General features: G+C 48.9%; 1 protein-coding gene across 11 annotated transcripts in view; it reads left to right on the top strand.

Moving 5' to 3' along the window:
- ZNF618 (zinc finger protein 618) overlaps positions 1–21,443 on the top strand; it is a 147,222-nt gene that overhangs the window by 51,281 nt on the left and 74,498 nt on the right. For all 11 annotated transcript variants that reach the window (XM_038156725.1, XM_038156721.1, XM_038156730.1 and 8 more), the window contains exon 2: positions 11,623–11,666. In XM_038156725.1, the coding sequence (XP_038012653.1) occupies positions 11,623–11,666 (44 nt within the window). The remainder of the gene's footprint in view (positions 1–11,622; positions 11,667–21,443) is intronic.

The following is a 21,443-nucleotide window of genomic DNA, read 5'->3' as shown; positions in this document are numbered from 1 at the left end:
CTATTTTATACAGATGCTTTAAACTGTCACAGCTTCCCATACATTGAATCCACACTTGGAGTGTTATGTGCAGAAAACAATTCTTAGGTGAATTTCTCAGATGTTTGAGTAATTCAGTGGAGATGCTCTCAGCCAGTCCCAAAATCAGTGACACACCATGGTCCTTGGGTACAAACATGCATCTAGAAAATATCCATGGCTGCTGGGGTTATCCATGAGCTGCGTGGCAGATAAAGCACCCAATCTGTAATGAAGTGTAGGTGAACATAAGTTTTTCTTTTCTGAGAAGAGCCTGTGGAATGTGGCACACATTTGTCTTTTGCCAGCCCAGCATCTGCTGCAGTTGGTGCTCCCAGGGCACTGGAGCAGGCTGGTGCCAGAGGCTCTCTGGGGGCATCTGGAGGAGGAAACAGCCCTTGGCCTGATATTTGTTCATCCAAAGGGTCACAGATCCATGAGTTCATTGCTCCTTTCTCAGCTCAGAAACCCAACCTGCCCTGTCCAGCTCTGGCAGCACCAGCCTGTACTGCCTAACCCCAGATTCCATTTAAGAATTGGGCATTAATGGTGGGCTTGGGGATTTCTCTCTCATCCTTTGACCCGACCTTGGGCTGCACCAGAATTCTGGGGAGCCAGTTTCACTTTCTGGCTTTTTTTCCTCAGAGTTTGCAGCAGCTGCTGGCCCACAGATGGGCAGAGGGCTCATGGCGCTGCCTGCAAAATTCAACCCCAAAAGAGATCCTGTAGGAACATTTGTACCTTTTTTTTGCATCTCATTGGAGGTTTTCCAAGACAAATCTGTCCACTCTGCAGGGCTGTGCAAATAATTGATATTCTTGGTTTTCCTGAAGCTCTGAAAAATTGAAAAATTCTTTTTCAGACTGAGCTGGAAGAAAAATAGATTTATTTGAATTTTTTTTTTTTTTTTATTGCCCAGGAAATAAGGAATATCTATTTGGGTTTCATAGGCTTCAGTCAAACAGAATCTGGGGCTTGTATGTGCTTCATTTAGATTTTGAACACATCTTACAGTTCTTGCTTTAAAAATACATATAGGATGTATTTTGCCTGTATGAATCAGAAAATTTTAAATGTCAGGGACTGTGTCACTTCCAGTTTTTTAAAATGAGTGTCTTACTCTGCTGTGTGAATGGTGCAGCAGAAATGATACCAGCCCATGCCATGATCTCACTGCAGCTCCACTTTGGGCTGGAAATGGTTTCCCAGCAGCTCTGTGCCCTCATTTGTTTCAGCTCCAGGAACGATGGAGAGCGGAAGGTCACCTAGTTGGTCCCATTGATGTTTGTCCCCCACAAACTGCTTGAAAAACCCTTTCCTTAGCCCAAACAATTGCTCAAAGGTGGAGATTTGGGAGTGAGAAAGTGCAGGTTGATGGTCCCTGGTGACCTCCTGCTCTTCCCAGTGCCATGCCTGGGTGGAGGATTCTGGGGGAGGGCTGAGGGTCCCATCTCTCCCTCTGTCCTGGGGCAGTGTTTGGGGTGTCTGGGCAAGAGAAGATGATGCTGCAGCTTTCACAGCTCAAATGGACCAGGAAATGTTGTTTTCCCTCTTTACTTTCCAAACCACCGTCGTTCTTGGGAAGCCAGCACAGCCACCCTCCCTTGGGGACACCAGCTTGGTCTTACTGGGGTTTTTGGTAGTTTTTATTTAGATTTCTTTTTTTTTTCCAAAACTTTTTTTAAATCTTGGAGGTTTGTTTGTTTATTTGTTGATTTAGATCTGCTCGGGAAGTCGATTTGGTGATATTTATAGGATTTGTGGTTGGCTGATGGGAGTTATTTTGCAAGCAGAATTTCTAAGAATTCTACTTTCAGCCTGCTTTTTCTCCTACTTTATTTCCTCCCCTTCCTTCTCTTTTTTCTCTTTTTACTATTTTTCCTTGGCTTTTTCTTCTTTTTTTGGTTTTTGAGGGAGCCAGGCAGACTAAACTCTTTCTGAATTCCCCCCTGTAATTACTACTCTTTTTTAAGTTTGAAGAAATGAACCAGCTTTGTGTGCCTTCCCCCTTTCTTACTTTTAGACCGATGCGGTTTGACTTTTTTTTCCCTTTCCAAAGTAAAATTACCACCATTTCATACTATTTAAACAAACCAGCCATACAAAACTGGGCGAGAAGGTGAAGTCTCACAGTTACCCATCCAATGAAGAGTGTTTTAGTTTCAACCTCACAGCCTGTCTATAAATGCTACATGGGATTTTTTTTTTTTAATTTTGATAAAATTTATATTTTACAAGGATAAAATTTATGTTTTGCAAATGCCAAGCCTTTCCCACAAACATTGGAAGGAGGTCTTGTGTGCTAGCCCTGGAGGGGATCCTTGGCCGAGGCTGGACCTCCTCATGGTGCTGTTCCTGACACCTTCTCACTGCAATATTTATCAAATTAAGCATTAATTTTGCTATTCTAGGTCAAATTTTCTGCCTTGAATTGTAATTTTCAAGTGTTTAAATTTTCATTGCTTATCTCAGATTGAAGCTGAACGTTTGCAGCATATTGCGTCTCTGCAGTGCTGTTTGCTACAGAGGGACCTAAAGCATTCTTCACAATTGACCAAAAAAAGAGATAAAACCAACCTCAAAAGGTACAATTCTGCCCAGGGGTCCCATGGCTCCCACTGACACCCAAATGGCTGAGCTGGGAGCTGGAGCAGCCCCCTGGGGGACACTCCACAGCCTCTGCAGGTTTGAAGGGCAGAGTCTCAGCCTTATCAAAGCTTCTTCCAAGAAGTGCTTCCCCAGCAGCCCCTTGTGGCTCTGAGATCCACCATGGGCACGTCCCACCAGTGCCTGCCCTCTGAGCATGCGTTTGGCATCAGCTGGGGCTGGGTTTCAGTTTTCCTGTGTGTTGTTTCCAGAGATCCATCCGTGTGTCTGTGCTGCTGGGAGCACCAACAGCACTCTGAGCTTCCCTGGGCAGAGGGGAGGTTCCTCTGCGCTTTCCTCTACACACAGGCTTGGCTGGCTTTTTCTCAGGATCCTTTGTAAGGCTCAGGGAGAGGGATTGGAACCTCTGCAGGAGCTCAGGGTCCTGCTGGGCCATGCTGCTGTCAGAACTTGTCCTGCTGCCAGGTGTGTCAGCTGCTGAGGGCGTGACTGCTCTGGGTTGTGTCCTCCTTGCCTGTGTGCTGGGGTTTGGCCACCCTTCTGTGAGAGCTCCAGGATCTTCTGGCTGGGCTGCACCTCAGGCAAAGCCCCTGAGCTCCAGGGCTGCACCTCCCCACCAGCCCTGCCTGGGGGCTCTGCCCATCCCTAGCCCTGCCCGTGTGGGGCTGCACAGACTCACTCTGGGTGGATGGAACTGTTCATACAAGAGAAGAGGGTTCCTTGGCCTGCCTCCCCTCAGCTGAGCTGTGCTGAGGGAATAATTAAATCCCACAGTGCTTTGGAATTGGGAGGGACCTTAGTGATCATCTCCTTCCAACCTCCTGTAGGGACACTTTCCACTATCCAGCCACAGCTGCTCTGGGCACCCTGTGCCAGGGCCTGCCCACCCTCCCAGAGAACAATTCCTTCCCAAATCCCATCCATCCCTGCCCTTTGGCTCTGGAAAGCCATTCCCTCTGTCCTGTCCCTCCATGCCTTGTCCCCAGTCCCTCTCCAGCTCTCCTGGAGCCCCTTCAGGCCCTGGCAGGGGCTCTGAGCTCTCCCTGGAGCCTTCTCCTCTCCAGGTGAGCACCCCCAGCTCTCCCAGCCTGGCTCCAGAGCAGAGGGGCTGCAGCCCTGGAGCAGCTCCATGGCCTCCTCTGGACTGGATTCAGGACTTCCCTGTGTCAGGGACCCCAGAGGTGGGCACAGTGCTCCAGGTGGGGTCTCAGGAGGGTGGGAGGAAAGCCTTGGCCACATTGCTGGGATGAGCCCAGGTCAGCAGAGCCTGTGCCTGTGCTCCCAGCCCGCTCTGCTTGGGATGTGGCTCCCCCAGAACCCAACTTCCAGCTCTTTCCCATCCATCCCTTCAGCCTGGGGCTGGGAAAGGCTGGAGCTGCCAGGGGAAGGTTCCCGGCAGTCCCTGGGTGCAGTGGAGCCCTCACAGCCCCTCAGATGTTCCACGGCAGAGGCTGGAGGTATAGAACTCCCAAACAAAATGTGTTGAACAAGACTGGGATTCCCTGGATAAATAAGTCCTATTTTAATTTTTTTTTGCTCATGTGCATTCATAACTTGCTAGATATGTTTGTTTTATCAACTTGGAAAAGTGCCCGGGATTTTTTAAAAAATTGATTTCCTGAGAGTTTCCTGTGAAATTGGAAGCCTGGAAAAACGGGTGGATTTCTGAAATGGTATCTCATGGCTCCTTTGCCCCTTTTTTCTCCCCCCAAGTAAAAAACAACAATACCTTCCTCCCCCCCAAGGTTTCATTCCATATACATTTATTCTTTAAAAATATTTCCAGCTGTTTCTTTTGCTGGGAAACTCATACCATCTGTAAACAACTTCTCAATGCACATAATTCTGTTGTTTTGCCCGGTCACTCTTATTTTCCAGCTTTTATAATATGAGAATTCAGAGTAATCAGTAATGCCTTTTCTCCTCTTCACCCTCAATTTGATTATTTTTCTCATAAAGAACAGAGTAAGGAGAGCACTGAGCAACAGGAGATGGAAAAAATATTTTGATTACTTTTCAGTTGCTTATAATCAAGGAGTAACTCTTTAAATCCAGACCAATTTGCTGCATTGATTTATTCATAATTTTAATTTCATGACTGTTTCAGGGAAAAACAAAAGTACACAAGGTTGAAGCTTTTTAATGCTGGTTTAAACATTTGTAGTTTTAGGTTAAAATTTATTTAATGTTCCCTTTCTTTGGTTACTTCTGCTGGCATGTGCTGCTTGAATCTCCCTGGGCTGCCAGGGGAGAAAAAGTGAAATTCAAAGCACAAATTCTGCCAGTACTTTCAACAAGTTCATAAAATTACTCATATGAATATTCCCATGACTCAGAGGTGACTGCTCACAGCCCTTAAAACCTTTCTGGGGCTAACTGGAGTGTGGGAGTGTGTGATAGGGACACCTGGGTCCTTTGGGGCAGGATTGTGCCATTTCCTGGGGCTCAGCACCCGCCCAGGCCGGGCCATCATGGTGGGATTCTTCCCTGCCCTGCTGATTTTGATGTTTCCCCCTAAGTTTCAGCCCCATGTGTGCCTTTTCCAGCAGAAATTCAACCTTTTCTGTTTAAAACTCTCCAGAAGAACTTTTAATTCTGGTTGACAGAGGCAGCTCAGAAATGAGATGGATGCAGGCAGCACACCTAGGGTAGGAAATGAAGGTTATAAAATGGGGAGATAATAAACAGTAGACAATAAGTAAATCCAGTGAAGCTGAATGAGAAGAATTGCTAGACTTTGTGATTTTTTATTAGTATTGTTTGCCTACCTATAGTTTTAACCTCCTCGGTGCAACTTGTTCTGTCCCAGACCAGAATGTGGGGAGAAGCCTGAGGGAACCCAGTTTACAAACCAAACAAAAAAAAACCAAAACAACCAAAACCAAACCAGAAAACCAAACCAAAGCAAAAAGAAACATTTAAAAGAAAAATAATTATTCTGCCAATACAAAGAGAATTGAAATCAGTAGAGCGAGGGCCCCCAGGCTGAGTCTGAAGTGTCACAGCCAGAGCAGAGGGGATCATTCCCATCTTGGCTTCCCCAGTGGGACCTGGTGCTCACAGCTGACCTTTGTGTTGGGCTGACCCACCCCCTCACTGGATTTGTCATTAGTGTTTATTATTAATTAGTAATTGGGGGCACCTTGTGGCTTCAAGAATGTTGGCAGCTGTTAATGATCCCCAGGGATAATTGACACAGGGATGGCACTGCAGCAGGGGCATTCCACACCCTAGGTGGGACTGGGGCCAGCCCTGCCTTCACCTGGGGTGGCTGGCCAGGGGCTGGAGCCCAGGGCTCCAGGGAAGGGTGCTGGGTGGCCCTGCCCGAGTGCTGATCCGGCAGTGCCAGAGCTCTGTGGTGTTCCTTGGCTTTGGGTCCCCTTGGGCACGTGTCCTCCTTGGGGTGGTGGCCACCTGCAAGAAGAGGATGTGGCCAGGGCCCTGGCCAAGCTGGGCTGATGCTGTGGTCCCATCCAGAAACTGCTCTGATTTGTTTTAGGCTCAGCCACCATCTCCAGCAGCTTTTCATTTGCATGTGGTGGAGGTGCTCGTAGGGGTGAGGTGGATGCTGGGTAACCTCAATCCAAACCTGGATTTTGGTCTGCTCAGACACTCCCTGGACATGAACTGTCTGAGGCAGCACGTGAGGAGTGCTGGGCTCCCTGTGTCCCCAGGCATCCAGCACTGGGATGCTCTGTGTGTCACCACTGGGGTGGTGGGGGCAGATTGTTTCCCTGTAGGTCACAGTCACCTTGGTGCCTTCCCATGGATGGACTTGCCTGCAAGTCTCAACATTAAAGCACCTCTTCCTGAAGCTTGCCCTAAGTGATGGGTATGGCCAGGAGTAATGAGCACCTTCCTCTGGCAATGGAGACCCTCCTGGAGCTGTGCTGGAGCCCAGGTGTGGGCACCAGTCACACAGGGATGGTCCCTGGGTGTTTGGGACCATCCTGTCCCAGATGTCCCGTGGCTCTGGCAGCAGATCCTCTGTGCCCACCATGGGAGTCTCTGCCTTTGCGTTCTGCTGCCCTCAAGCAGCAAACCCTCCATGGGCTCATCTCAGCAAGGTCAAAACTCTCAGATATTGCTGTTTACTGCTGGGCTCTCCCTGTTGGAACAGGGAACAAGTACTGGCTTTCTGCAGGACAAGGCTGCAGCCGAGTCCAAGGGTGAGATTCCCCTGGCTGCTCCCAAGGAATTCTGACACTGAAGCTGCCACCAGCATCCCCACCCCAGATGTTGCCCCATGGCCAGCATGGAGGGGGTTTGCAGACCCCACAGTGGATTTTGGGGGTTGGGGGGCCCTCACGCCGGAGCTTCGCTCAGCTGTGGGACCGGGCAGATGCCTCAGGGAGAGCTCCCATTTCCTCCTTGCAGATATTTTTTTTAAATTTTTATTATTATTTTGGTTGTTTCTTGCGGGAGAAGCTGCAGCTGAGGAAATAGGCAGCACATTCCTCCAGCCCCAGGAGCTGTCTTGTTCCCGAGTGGAAAATTCATCCCTTTTGGAGGCTGCTCTGATGGATTGGCAAAGGCAAAGGATGAGGAGGGGATGAGCCACAGCAGCCTAAGGCAGTGGAGATCTTTGTCCTTCATGCAGGGGATGCCCTGGCTCTGGGAACCAGAAGAAACCGCCTTAAATTGCACTAGGGAAGGTGTAGGTTTGATATTAGGAAGAATTTCCTTGTGGAAAGGTGGTCAGGCGTGGGAACAGCTGCCTGGGGCAGTAGTGGAGTCACCATCCCTGGAAATGTTCCAGTGTGGATGTGGCACGTGGGGATAGGGATTAGTGCTGGCCTTGGCAGTGCTGGGGAATAGCTGGACTCTGATCTCAGAGGGCTTTTCCAACCTCAAGGATTCCATGGTTCTGTGGAGCACAGCTCTGCTTGGATCAGCCGTGGGCTCAGCCTTGTTTCCTTCTTTGGAAATCCGGGGCTTGGGGTTCCTCAGCCTCTGCTGTGCTGGCAGGAGGAAGCAGAAATCCAGATTAAAAAGGGGCATGGGCACATTTATGGGTCCTTGTGCTCTGCAGATGTTTTGGTGTGATGTGGAGCTGCTCTGCTCTTTTCCCCCCTCCTATTTAATAAAAATTAAATAGGAAACTGCCGGTGTCTTGCCCTTTGTTTAAAGAAGAGAAAAAAGGGGGGGAAAAAACCCACTTCCTGCATTTTCTGTGGCTCTGAAGTTAATAACCCCAGACAGCACAGGTAGCAGGCCTGCAGTTATTTTTATGGCACATTCCTGTGTCAGACATGTTTTCAGTTGCTTCTCCCTTTGCCAAATTGTAATTATTTGGGGTGAAATTTTCCATGCTGGGTGCTGCTGGCTCATTCTTAAATTGAATGTGTGGATTGTGTTTGGACAAAAATTACTCAGCTGTCTCTGGGAAGGCATTTGGGGGAAGCAGGGTGGGGGTTTTGGGTTTTTTCCCTTTTTTTTCCCTCAGGTAAACAAACAACTATGCCCTTTTCCCTCTGCAGAGGGAAGGTGTTGTAAGAGAGGGGCGAGTGGGATTTGCTTCTCCTGCAACCCCCAGGCAGAATTAGGGACCTCTCCCTTTGGGATGGAATTCAGAGGGAAATCATAGCGGGTGGCTGTGTCTGAATAAATAAATAAATACATGGATTGAACCCCTTTTCCCCCTGGGAAGGGCTGTGGCAGTGCTTTAGGGGCGTCCCAGTGCCCCCATCCCATCCATGGGAGCTGATCTGAGCATGGATGCAAATCCAAGTGATTTGAATAATTGTTTCTAATCATAATTTAAGTGATCAGGCAGAAGGCCTGTGCTTAAATCAACTGAAATCTCATTTCACATTTTTATCACTTCAAGTTATTATTTAGTTTTGCTGTAACTGTTAAAATGTTGGGTTTTTTTCCCAATATAGTGTAGCCCTCTCGATAAACATGGATTTCTCGGGTCAGTTTTACATCTGCTTGGACTCCTATTTTTTGACACATTATCCTGTTAGGAGATGTTGACTGATACATTTCTTAATTATCACATGATTTACTTTTTGCTTACAACTCGAGCTGAGGAGCATATGGCCTGAAACCACATTCTGCTTGTGTGCATTTTCATTTAAAGGATATTTATTAGCATTAGTTAAACAAAACTCCCCTAAATGCACCCAATATGTAGAAAAGCAACTTCAGGGAGTAACATTTTGAATTGTAAATGATTTTATGGGGCAGATTGTGTGACATTCTCCAGCTTGTTCCAGCACCCCACATCCGGCCTCCCTGCTCATCAGCAGATGCAAATTCTGCTCCTCTCCTTTTTCAATTAGAAATTAGGAAATCACCAAAATCAATTATTTGGGTAAATGGGAGTGCAGGAGATTCCAAATGAGCACAGGAAATTTCTCTTCCCCTCCACAAGGGTGTTACTTTGTTGGGGGCTGCTCTGACCCATTTTGGCACATTCTTGTTAAACAGTGATTTCCAGCCTTTCACCCTTCCACTTCTTCATGGTCTTTTAGTCCTCAAATGCCACTTTTTAGAATTTAGATGGAATGTTTTAGTTTAAATGGATTTTATTTTTGAAGGAACAGCCTGAGAGAGCTGGGGGGACTCACCTGGAGAGGAGAGGCTCCAGGGAGAGCTCAGAGCCCCTGCCAGGGCCTGAAGGGGCTCCAGGAGAGCTGGAGAGGGACTGGGGACAAGGCATGGAGGGACAGGACACAGGGAATGGCTTCCCAGAGCCAGAGGGCAGGGATGGATGGGATACTGGGAATTAGGAATTGTTCCCTGGCAGGGTGGGCAGGCCCTGGCACAGGGTGCCCAGAGCAGCTGTGGCTGCCCCTGGATCCCTGGCAGTGCCCAAGGCCAGGCTGGACATTGGGGCTGGGAGTAGCCTGGGACAGTGGAAGGTGTCCCTGTCCATGGCAGGGGTGGCACTGGATGGGCTTTAAGGTCCCTCCCACCCCAAACCAGTCTGGGATTCTGTGGATTTGTTTATTTCAGCATCCAGAAACATTTAAGGCAGCTTGATCTGCTCTCATTCAGGCTTAGCTTGGTGATTTTGTCTAATGGATCATCTCCAGCAGCACCCTGGCTGGGTGAAACCATCGAGATGAGAGCTCTTACTGTTGTGGTTCCCTTTTTTCCTCATTTTTTTCTTTCAAAATAAGGAAACTCTCCAGCACTGGGTATTGTTGGGGTGTCTGTGCAGGGCCAGGGCTGGGTTCCATCATCCTCATGGGTCAGAATATCCTTCCAGCTCCGGATATTCCATGGTTCCATGATTCAGCAGGTGCTTTTCCCGTGGAATTCTCCCGTGGCAGGAGCCTCACAAGGTCCCTGTGATCCAAGATGTGGCTCTTGGGTTGTGTGAGCTTGGGTTGTGCACAAAATCCTTTGTACAGGCAGGAATTGTGAGTTTCCCATCTCTGGGATCCCCAGCACCCCAACAAGATTTCTGCCCTGGCTCTATATTAAATCTCCTTTTTCCCCTTTCCCCCCTTTCTTTGTACACAGATCTAATCTTCTAGAAAATGCCCCAAAGGTTTGAGCAATCTACCAGTTGCAGGAACCCATAAAGCTTTTTTTTTTTCCTTTTTTTCCCATTGTGTAAGCATGACAAATCATTAATTTTTGATTGATTGCTTTGAATTATGGGTGCTCTGACATCCTTTCTGTAGCTGAACAGCTGTATAACAAATGAACATATCAGTGCTCACAAAAGATTGGAGATCTAACAGAAGCAATTACATTGTCAGCTCCTCCCTTCTGGCTTTTCCCAGGCAATGGGGAGAAGAAATTTTTTAACACAAATTCCTCAAGTGGCTCACAGTAACAATAATAATAATAATAACAATAATAATAACAATAATAATAATAATAATCAGCATCATAATCATCATAACAAAATACCTTTTTGTAATTGAATTAGATTTTTATCTCTTCATTTCCAGTGGATTTCATATCCCTTCAGAAGCCAGGTTGTGTTTCTGCTTTGTGTAACTTGGACAATTCCTTTTGAAGAAAATTTTACATGAAGAATTAAAAAAAAAAAATAAAATCAAATTGCAATTTTTTTGGGTTGCTATTCCTTTAAGATTTCAGAATTGTACCAGTGCACTAAATGTGACCTCCGTAACTTTTAAATTAAGAATTTATGCTGGCTTGAAATTTATGAAATATTTCAGCATGAAAGAAAGCCTTTTTCCCTCAGGAAAATTGAGCAATAAATCACAGCACTCTCGATTTACTGCCCTACAGCCAGCCAAAGATAGGATTTTTTCCTTCCCCCCTTCGTTCTGAAAAAAAAAAAAAAAAAAAAAATGTAATCATATAAGACAGCTTAGCTGCTATCCTCCCACTCTCTAGAATTTTTAATTTCAGCTGTTTCTGCTTGGATTTATTTCCAATATTCCTGCTCGGCTTTTCAATTTCCTCAGTTATTAAATTTTAATTCAGTGCATTAGCATTTAAATTAAAAAAGGGTTTATTTTATCGAAATCGTTGGCTGGCCCCCATCCTGCTGCACATGAATTGCCTGTTTCTGCCATTTGCACAAAATGTGAAATGCAGCTAATATCTTTTAACTTGTATTTGCACAAATTCAGAAATAAAATTTCTGGGATTGGAATAATATTGTCTTTCCAAGGAAGGCTCTCATCAGTGAGCCAGGGAAGGAGCGAGAGGAGACCCTGGGCCCTCCCTGCTTAGCCCTGCCAGGGCCTGCAGGGGCTAATTAGGGCACGGGGCTAACGAGGGGAGGTGTTGGGCCTGGAGGGGGCCATTCCTATGTGGACATTTGGACGTAGGAATGGCCCCCTGACTCTCCTGATGTAGGAATTTGGCCATTCCTGATTTCCCACCTGGCGGTGGCGTGGCTCTGCGTGCCAGGGATCGCTGCTTGAGACTCGGGCGGGGATGGGCTGGGGAGGCTCAGAGCGGAGCACGGGGCTGTGTGCAGCTCTGGGGAACCCCAAGTTCGGGTTGGAGAGCAGCCTCGTCCTTCTGAACCTAACCAGCTTTTCTGTTTTGATCTAGGCTGAGGAGAGCAACAGCAGCGGGCGGAGGAGCTCTTCCAGCAGGTAGGGCTGGGATGTGCTGGGTGGGTCAGCTCTGCTCAGTTGCGCTCTCTTTCCTGGAGACGGGGTGGCCAAAGGTGGGATGGGTGTCGGAGCTGAGTGTCCACGCAGCCCTCTTTGGATATGGCTGGAAAGATGGATGTGGGAAGCTGGCCTCATCCTGGCATTGAGGACTGAAAGCAGAGGTGGTTTGTGTGTGGTGTGGGAAGTTCCGGCTGAGTGCCCCAGGGTGAGCCTCTTGGATGGAGACCTTGGGCTGTGCAGACCCTTCTGTGCTTCAGAAGGAGAGGACAGAGGTGTCCCACTACCCCATTCCCCTGTGATCCCACTGAGAGGTGTCTCTGCTGCTCCCACTCTGGAGAGGGACATGCTGCGGTGGGTCTGCCCTGGGCCTCACAGGATCACAAGGTTGGAAGAGACCTTCAAGACCATCGAGTCCAACCCGTTCCCTGACACCTCAACTAAACCATGGCACCCAGTGCCACATCCAGGCTTGTTTTAAACCCATCCAGGGATGGTGACTCCTCCTGTCCCCTCCGGGGCCTTGAAAGCACTGTGAAATTTTATTCCTTACATAAAATTCATCCTGCTGTATAAAAGCACATGCAGTGAGATCTGGGAACCGCTGTGGTGCTGGTGCCCTCCCTGCCTCCCACTGCTGACCGTGCAGCCTCCGCCGGGTTTGATGCTCCCACCGGGCTGGCTGGTCCCTGCCCAGTGCCCCAGCTCTGCCAATGGCATTTCAGGACAAAAATTCCCTCATTCCTGGCAGCTTTTTTGTCCAATTGGCACTGGTTGGCATTGAACATGTCTGGGGTGCCCCTGAGCTGGGCAGAGGGGAACATTGGGTGTCTGTCACCGAGGAAGACTTCTCTGTCTCACGTTGAGCGTGGCTCACCCCTGGCCCAGCAGTGCTGCCTCACTGGGAATCAGCCTGAAGGAAGTCTTGGAAAGAAAGCACAAGCTGAGGAGCAAGGGGAGAGGAGCCAGGCATCACACCCTTTCCCTGGATTCATTATTCCAACCTTTAATTCAATTTTGCAGCTCTCACTGGAGGGTTTCCCATAGCAGGTGGGCAAGTGCATCTTCCGTGTGGGAGGTGGCCTTTGGAGTGTCTATCTCACCTTTGGAGTGTCCATGTCACCTTTGGGGTGTCCATCTCACCTTTGGAGTCTCCATGTCACCTTTGGGGTGTCCATCTCACCTTTGGAGTCTCCATGTCACCTTTGGGGTGTCCATCTCACCTTTGGAGTGTCTATCTCACCTTTGGAGTGTCCATGTCACCTTTGGAGTGTCCATCTCACCTTTGGAGTCTCCATGTCACCTTTGGGGTGTCCATCTCACCTGCCTGAGCTGCCCTTGGGGCTGAACAGCCTCCCAGGAGTGAGCAATGGCCCTTTCCAGGGCAGGGATGGAGCTCCAGGCGAGGTGGGAGACCCCCCCTCCCTGTTCCTTTGTCTGTCCAGAGGAGTGTGAGGCTGGTCATTGCTTTTTTTGTTGTAGAAAAGGGGAAACAAAACCTACCTAATCATCTACCTGACTGAACAAAACGTGGTCAAGGAAAGGAGAATGACCAAGCCCATTTAAAAATAATAAAACAGAATCAAAATGTAATTATTTCAAGAAAGCTCTGTCAGTGATAAAGGATGGAAATGTGGCTCTGACTGAATCTGTGAGGTCATCAGTGGATGGAGACACAAGATGGATGTTTCTCAAAGTCATAGCTGCTTGAAACCCTCTCTAATTGCAAACTGTCAAGGAAACTTTTAACAATTAATTTTTATCAGTAAAAATATAAGTAAAAATAATATTGTATAATAAAATATAGTATAATATAGTATAATATAATTAATATAATATAATATAAGTTGTCTGGATTTTATCTTCCTGCAATATTTTTTTTCACAGTAGCAGGCTGATCTAAGGTGATGACTGTGGTATTGGGTCAATCCTATTTTTCTTTTTTTACTACAGTGAATTGATTTTATTCTGTTTCAAGCAAACACTAAAAGTTCTAAAGGCCCAGGGGTTTGTGCTCCCACCACCCCCAGCTCCAGGCCTGTTGCTGCCTTTGGAAGAACAGGGGTCAGGGTGTGCAGCTGGCAGCTCCTGGTGGCAGAGAGCACTTGCCGTTCTCCTCCCCCACTGACTCCTGTGTGGTTGCTGCACCTCCATGAGTGCTCAGCAACGGGAGATTTTGAAAGTTGAAGAGAATTCTTAGGAGCACAAAAAGCCCTCTTCCTTGAAGGCAGCCAGAAGAGAGATGGCTGCTTGCTTTGGGGAAGATGACAACTAAGAGACAACCTGACAAAGCTGTGCGTGTTTTTGAACACTCCAGAAAAGGTAGATCAGAGGCTTCTTTCTTTCTTTTGCAAGGAAAAAAGAGACAGTCAACAAAATTAAAAAGCAGCAAATTAAAAGCCAGTAAAAGGCAGGATGTTTTCCTGCATGATGGGCAGCGATGTGATGGGAGTGAGATGCCAGGAGCTGCTCAGAGGGGCTGGGAGGGGACTCAGCAGGAACGTGGTGACAGGAGTGGCATGGGCTGGATTCACAGAATCCGCACTGCCTTGGGTTGGGAGGGACCTTAGGGATCATCCAGTGCCACCCCTGCCATGGCAGGGACACCTTCCACTGTCCCTGGCTGCTCCAAGCCCTGTCCAGCCTGGCCTTGGGCACTGCCAGGGATCCAGGGGCAGCCCCAGCTGCTCTGGGCACCCTGTGCCAGGGCCTGCCCACCCTGCCAGGGAACAATTCCTAATTCCCAATATCCCATCCAGCCCTGCCCTCTGGCAGTGGGAGCCATTCCCTGGGTCCTGTCCCTCCATGCCTTGTCCCCAGTCCCTCTCCAGCTCTCCTGGAGCCCCTTTAGGCCCTGGCAGGGGCTCTGAGCTCTCCCTGGAGCCTTCTCCTCTCCAGGTGAGCACCCCTAGCTCTCCCAGCCTGGCTTCAGAGCAGAGGGGCTCCAGTCCTGGAGCAGCTCTGTGGCCTCCTCTGGACTTGCTCCAGCAGCTCCAGGTCTTGTGTTGGAGGCCCCAGTGCTGGACACGGTCTGGTCTCATCCTGTGGGTGAGCACATGGCAGGGGATCAGTTCCTTGCTGATGTCCACTGGAGACTTGTTTAAGCTTCTTCTGAAGCCCCTTCTGCCCATGGTGGCCCAGGCTGGGTGTCCTGGGTGGTGTGACAGTCCCAGGGTTTGGTGGGAGAGGAGGGCAGTGTGGGAGCAGCACTGGGAGCTGTGGGCCTCAGGGTGAGCACTGGGAGTCTCCAGAAGACTATTGGAGCACTAACAACTTCCCAATAATTAATGTCAGCGTTCAGATGGTGGGCTCTGGATTCTGACAAGAAATAATTGAAAAACCAAATGTGCAATTATGTCTGACAAGCAGCGTGTGCTTTTCTTGGTCACCAGAGCCTTGTGTAGTCATGTGTTAGACACGGTTTTATATAATTATTATTGTTTATATGGCGGGTGTCAGAGGAAGGAGGAATTTCAGTTTGGAGTCCTCTGTTGGCTATTTATTTTAAAGTCATTAGATTTGTTTTCAGACTTAACTACACTTAATGTGCGAGACTCCTGCTGAATAAATCAGCCCCTGCTATAGGAGCTGCATCTGTTTGCGGAGGGAACGGAGCCAGCTGGAAGCTCAGCCCGTCGGCAGCGGGGCTCTCACCAGCCGGGAGCCCGCCCGCAGCACAGATGTAGCTGTGGAGGAGCTCTGCTCCTGGAGCCCGGGGAATCCAGGCCTCCAGGGCTGGAGCTGCTGGCCAGGGCACGGCTGCTCTCCTTTAGTGCTGTGGTAACAGCGCTGGGCTGCAGCTCCCAGAAAGGGCTCAGGGAGGTGCAGGTCCAGAGAAGGACTCTGAGTGCTGGCCCGACTGGGAGCAGAGCAGGAATTCCAGGGGGACTTTGGGCAGGGCTTGGGGGTTTCCCAGCTCTGGTGTGGTGCAGTTTTCCCAGTACTCCAGACCAAGCTGTGGTGCGTCAGGGGTCTGAGTGCTTCAGTCTGTGCCATAGAAGATGTGATTTCCATGGACTCACACAATCCCTGAGCTGGAAGGATCCACCAGGATCACTGAGCCCAGCTCCTGTCTCTGCACAGACACCCCAACATCCCACCCTGGGCATTCCTGGGAGCAATGTCCAAATGCTTCTGGAGCTCTTGGGGCTGGGACCATTCCCTGGGGAGCCCTGGGAGGAAAAGCTGTTGAGAAAGGGCTGCGCCCACTTTGCTCCTTCTCAGTTCACCTTTCTCCAGCCTCCCTGGTGGCACTTCCCCTCTCTTCCCCACATCCCTTGCTCTGTCCTTTGTGAACACATCCTCCCCAGCAGCTCCTGTCCCCCAAGGGAGTGCCCAGGGAATGCACCAACTCTTCTTGGGGCTCCTCTTCCAGCTCACCAGGTCCCCAGCACTGGGGAAGGAGAATTTCTGAGGTTGCGGTCCTCTGAAGCTCAGGAGAGGGCTCTACAGCCCATGGAGGGGACAGGCCTGGGGCTGGATATTTCCAGGAATTTTTTCCAAAGAAGATTATTTCAATTGTCTCCCCTTTCTTTAAGAGGCAACCTATGGGATTTTCAGTTCCAGAGCACCAAGAAGTTTCCAACTCATCCTGCATCCAAAAAGGAGAAAACTCTTACTAATTAGACAAGGAATTTAATAAGCCTTGGCGCCCACCAAAGGGCTCTCACCAGCCATCTTCAAAAAGAAACAAACCAACCAACCAGCACAAAACCCCTCAAAAGTGCCCTCTGGCCAGTTTTAGAGCCATGGATAGTTCAGTTCTATATGACAACCAGGACAGAAGCTGTGGGGAACCTGAAGAGGTTTCCTGAAACCCAAAAGAAGGTCAAATGTCCACGTACGAGGAGATGACAGCTCTCAGACACATCCCAGCTCCAAGGGACAGGAGTATTTTCTGTATAAACCACACCAGTTTGCCCAGTGCCAAAATCCTGGAGAGCTTTGGATGGTGTGAGGTGGAGAAATGTCCCTTTCTGGAGCCATAAAGTACCAGGAGATGGCAGTTCTACAGTCTTCAGGAAAGCTGAGCCATCAGGACTCCTTGGGTCACCCCCTCACTCCTCATGGCATGTTGGAGACCTGTGGCCATTTCAGTTCTTACCCCCTCAGTCATTTCTTAGTCAAGGAACACAGAGCTCTTTCACTGATATAAATAAATCCTTAATCTATTCTCTTTGTTTTTCCCTGAATTTCTTTGTCTCTGTTGACATTTCCACGCTTGAAAATTTAAAGACGCTGGCAGCTATTCCATTATCATCTTAAATTCAGTTTTTAACCTGCATCATTTGTGTGTTGCATTTTTTATCTGACTGAATTCTTTTGCTTTTGGCAAAGAGCACGCGGTTGTTTTTTGTTGGATAAGCCAAAATTTTTTTTATATTTGGTTAGTCTTTCCTCTTCAAACCATCCTCAAGATATTCCTAATAAGGACTGAAGGGAATTTGTTTTGCTAATACCTTAGGAATTCTTTGTGGCTCTTGACTATTGTTCTGGTTTGTATTTTAATGTTTAATTTCCAGAGGAGAGGCAGGCTGATTGGTCCTGGAGTTTACCTTCTCTGAAGGATTCAGAGCTGCCGAACGTCCCTTGAGGAATGAACGCATGATTAAATTCCTCTTGGACTTCCTGAAGCAGAGTTTGCTGTCAGGAAAGGCTGTGTGTTTTACTAGACCCAGATAGCTGGAAAAATTAAGTATTCTGCTTTGTTTGTTTGCTTTCCCTAGATTTTAGCACTGACACCACACACACCACCGAGTGCTGTATTATGTATTTCAGGGTTTTCGAAAGCTGTTACCTCTGTTTCCAAGAGCTGGCTGCCCTCAGAGGCAGAGGGTGAACTTCGCTGAGGCACCTCTCTTCTACAAAACCTTCATGTCCTTTAAATTTATGAATTCCTTAATAATATTGGTATTTATTGGGCAAATTTCTCCCAGGAAAGCCTGAATGGCAGCTACTGTCACACTTCTGCCTGCAGAAGGATGTGGCCTCGTGTTCAGTTTATTTTGGAGGGAGAAAGCAGAGGATGTAAATATGTCCCAGATAGGGGCAGGGTTTGGGCTGCTTCTCCTGCCTCAGGGATTTTCTTTGTGTGCCCAGTTAATTTGATGTCCCCAGGTCCAACTGACTTGGAGCGAGAACCTCAGACCCTCCAGGAGCTGCAGCTTCATCCTTGGTCAGAGTAGGAAGGAGCAGCATGTTCAGGGTCGTGGATGGCAAGAGGGGACCCAGCAGCCTCGTGAAGAAACCCAGCCAAGGACAAGGATGCAGCTCCGGGGCCATGGACAGAACCAGCACAGAGACCACAGAAGCACATGTGACCTCGCAGGGACCTTAAAGTCTGTGAATGCTGAGGTTCACAAGAGCAGGTTGCATGAGGGAAATGCCCAGAAGCTCTGACCAGCTTTTGCTTTTTTTCTGTTCTTCAGCAAGTCTTCTCTCCTGTACTGCTGATGGGGGAGAGACTTGCCATCCCCTAAAATAACATCAGGACAGGATGAACCCCTCTGTGACCAAGTGAAAATTTGGGTTTCAGGAATATGAACCAGCTGTGTGTGTCACCCAGAGTGCTGGTGGCAGCCTTGGGTGTCCTGCTTGGGTATCCATGCTCTGGAATGTGGACAGGCTCCCAAATGGAAAGAGTCAAGGATCAGAAGGGATATTTTAGTGCGCACACAATGTACATTAAGGAAGTATTTGCTTTGCTTCATTCAAGAGACAGCAGAGGAGGTTTTCTCCTGTGGAGGGGAGATTCACAGAAAGAGAATCTCCTTTCCAGCAAATGCTCAATGACCAGAGGCAGCAATCCACACTGGAAGTGTCGTGCCTGTTCCTCAGAGGAGGAATCCAGGATGGGGTGGTTGTTCCAGCACTTCACACATAGCACCAGGACATCCTCTCTGAAGGATGCGGGCTCAGGCTGCAGAGGGGCTTTGGCAGAGGCTCTGGGAGCTGTGGCAGGGAGTGGGGGTTGAGTCCTTTGGAGAGGAGCAGTTCTGGACACTGTGACACAAGAAGTTTGGGGTGGCATCTTTGGCTTTCAGGGTGTGAGGGAACATCTGAAGCTGGGGCTGGAGCCTGGAGCCAGGAGCTCTCACTGGGTCACACTGGGGAAAACAGCCCCTGCTTTTCTCTCCTTTAACCCTGCACTTGAAAATCTTTTTGTCTGGTGATGTCTGCAGAAGATGTCCCCAGTGAAGGACACCATGCAGTTCCTCTGCTTCGTGATCTTCTCCACCTCCTCCTGATGTAAGGCACAGAGCCCAGCCCCTGGGCTGCCCCAGGAAGCAGATGAGAGCCATGGAGAGGGGTGGGAAGGCCACCACAGTTAATTTATCAGACAAGCAGATTTTCAACTTACATCCTTCTTTTTCTTGTCTCTGCTTTCATCATCTCCATGTAAAATGAGAGTTCATTTACATCTGTTCTGTCTATTCCACTTCCCATAGCTCCAGTCATGACAGGAACCTTCTGGTTCTTGTAAAACCATGGCAGATATCTGTAAATTGAGCCCAGTTTCGGCTTCTCCCATTTTTTTGCTTCCTTTGCTTTCTGACAGCTGAGGCCTTTTGATTTAGCCTTGGATGAGCCAACTGCATGTTGGTTTCCAGAAGACAAGTTGGGACATCCCACTGGTGCTGGTGTCCTGGTAGCCTCTGCAGAGGTGTCCATTGCTTAGTCCTTGTGAGTGGTTTTGGGTCCTTACTGAACCTCTTTGGTGCTGCAGACCAGAAGAGCCTTCCAAGGAGTGCCCAAACTGTGTTTTAGTTTTACTCTAACTGGGCACACCCTGTCCTCTGCCAAGGGGTGTCACCATGGAATTACAGAATGGGTTGGGCTGGGGGGACCTTGCAGACCCATCCTGTTCCACCCCCTGCCATGAGGGACAGCTTCCACCACAGCAACGTGTGCAGAGCCCTGTGCAGCTTGGCCATCATTGATATCAAGGCACTAAAGATCTCTGGGTTTTCCAGCTTGAGTGTTTTTAGAAAAAACTAAAAGATGCTCCACATTCTCTGCTGGGGCAGGAGAGCTGTTTGTAGGTGTTGGTTCAGAGTGGTACATCCTCCTCCACGTGTTTCCTTTTCCTGTCCTTTTGAGGAGCTGATGTTGAAGACTGATACTTCACTGATCTCACTCTGCCCCTCCCCAAAAACTCAGCAGGATGTGTGCTGTAAAAATAGCCTCATTAGAAGCCATCTGAGTACATATGCAATCACAGATGACTCAAAGGGAGCACAGAGCACGCATGTTTCTGTTGCTGTCTTCAGAGAATTACATGACAAATTATTCCTAGCTGGAAGAAATGTCCTTTTATAATTGGTTTTTTTTTTTCTCATTCTTTCAGAAGGGAGGAGTGTGTGTTTTTTAAGTAGCTTTTAGTCACTTTCATTATTTATGAGGATGCTACTCCAGATCAGAAAGCAAACTGCAAGCGCGAGTTTCTTGTGGCTGCAGCAGCTGACGGGCCCCATTTGCTTTCACTCATTGCTGTTCTGCTCATCACAGCCAGGGAGACCCTGCAGGGACCAGAATAGCTCCATGCTCAGCCTTCACCCCCTTCTCCCAGCTCCTGCCACAGGAGATCAGCTGGAAGGGGCTACTGGATCTGTGGGTGGTGTCACTGTGCAGAGGGGACTGGTGTCAGCACCTTTCTGGTTGGTGTCAGCCTTTCCTTTCCGTCCTTCCCTCAGGAAGAGCTCCTGGCATCGCCCTCGTTTCCTCCCTGCATTGATGCTGGTGAGGCTTCACACCCAGAACTGTTCTGGTCCATAGTGTCGTGCTGCATCATCGAGCCCCGCCAAAGCCTGAGGCCTTCATGAGTTGCCACAGGTGTAGGGCCAAGGAAGCTGCACGCAAATGGGTCCGGGAACCCACTTTTACCCCTGCCTTTCCAGTTCCTCATGCTGAGGCTTCATTAAGGCCTTCTGAAATCTCTTCTGCCTTCACACACTTGTGTCTGACATGAAAGTGGCCGTAACGTCATCGGAAGATGAAAGTCTGATGATCAAAGCAGGCAGCAATGTTGAAATGAGTATTGTGAGATGGCAGAGCTGGTATTACAGTAATTGGCTGTGTGGCCTACTTAGTGAGAGCAGTGATACATGCAAGTGCAATGTCTGTTTGCCTCTTTCATGTTGGAAATCACAGAGTCTGTTCTGGGAAGTGGAACAGGACCTCACCTGTAGGAGCAACCAGGCACGGAGTGAGCACTGTGGGATCCCAAGGCTTCTGCCTCCTCTCCCTCAGCATGGAAGAGCGTCTTGGACTGCCAGCCACAGATCAGTAAAACCAGGGCATGGAACAGTGAAGGAGGCTGGTATTTCCCAGGAAGGGGCAAAGCCATGGAGAAGAAGTTAGATCCCCCCTGTGGAAGGAGGTAGGGTTTAAGCCAGCTGTGCCTGGGCACTCTGCTCCTCTGTGGCCTGATGGCTCTGAGCAGTTTTTGTCGTGTGCAAGCAGTGCTGGGTTTGGAGAACAGGAATATCTTCTTCCCAGGGAACATCAGCCCATGGATTGAATGCAGGTTGGACCTGCAGAGGGTGGTGCAGCTGACCCCTGGAAGGCCAAACTGAACACTGAACCTGCATTGTTTTGTGCAGAAGGGTGGTGGCATGAGGCTGGGAACCAAACTCAGAGCCACCAGGAGAGGGTGGCCTGGGGACCCAGCGGTGGGAGGTGACTCTGGCAGGTTCTCCCTTGGCTCCTGTGCGCTGCTGTCTCCACCAAGTGGAGGCTCTGGCCATCACTGGTCCCAGT

Source organism: Motacilla alba, chromosome 17, assembly GCF_015832195.1.
Source record: "Motacilla alba alba isolate MOTALB_02 chromosome 17, Motacilla_alba_V1.0_pri, whole genome shotgun sequence".
In the NCBI taxonomy this organism is placed as follows: domain Eukaryota; kingdom Metazoa; phylum Chordata; class Aves; order Passeriformes; family Motacillidae; genus Motacilla; species Motacilla alba.
The sequence above is the reverse complement of the archived record's forward strand: the minus strand, read 5'-3'. Positions and strand labels throughout refer to the sequence as shown.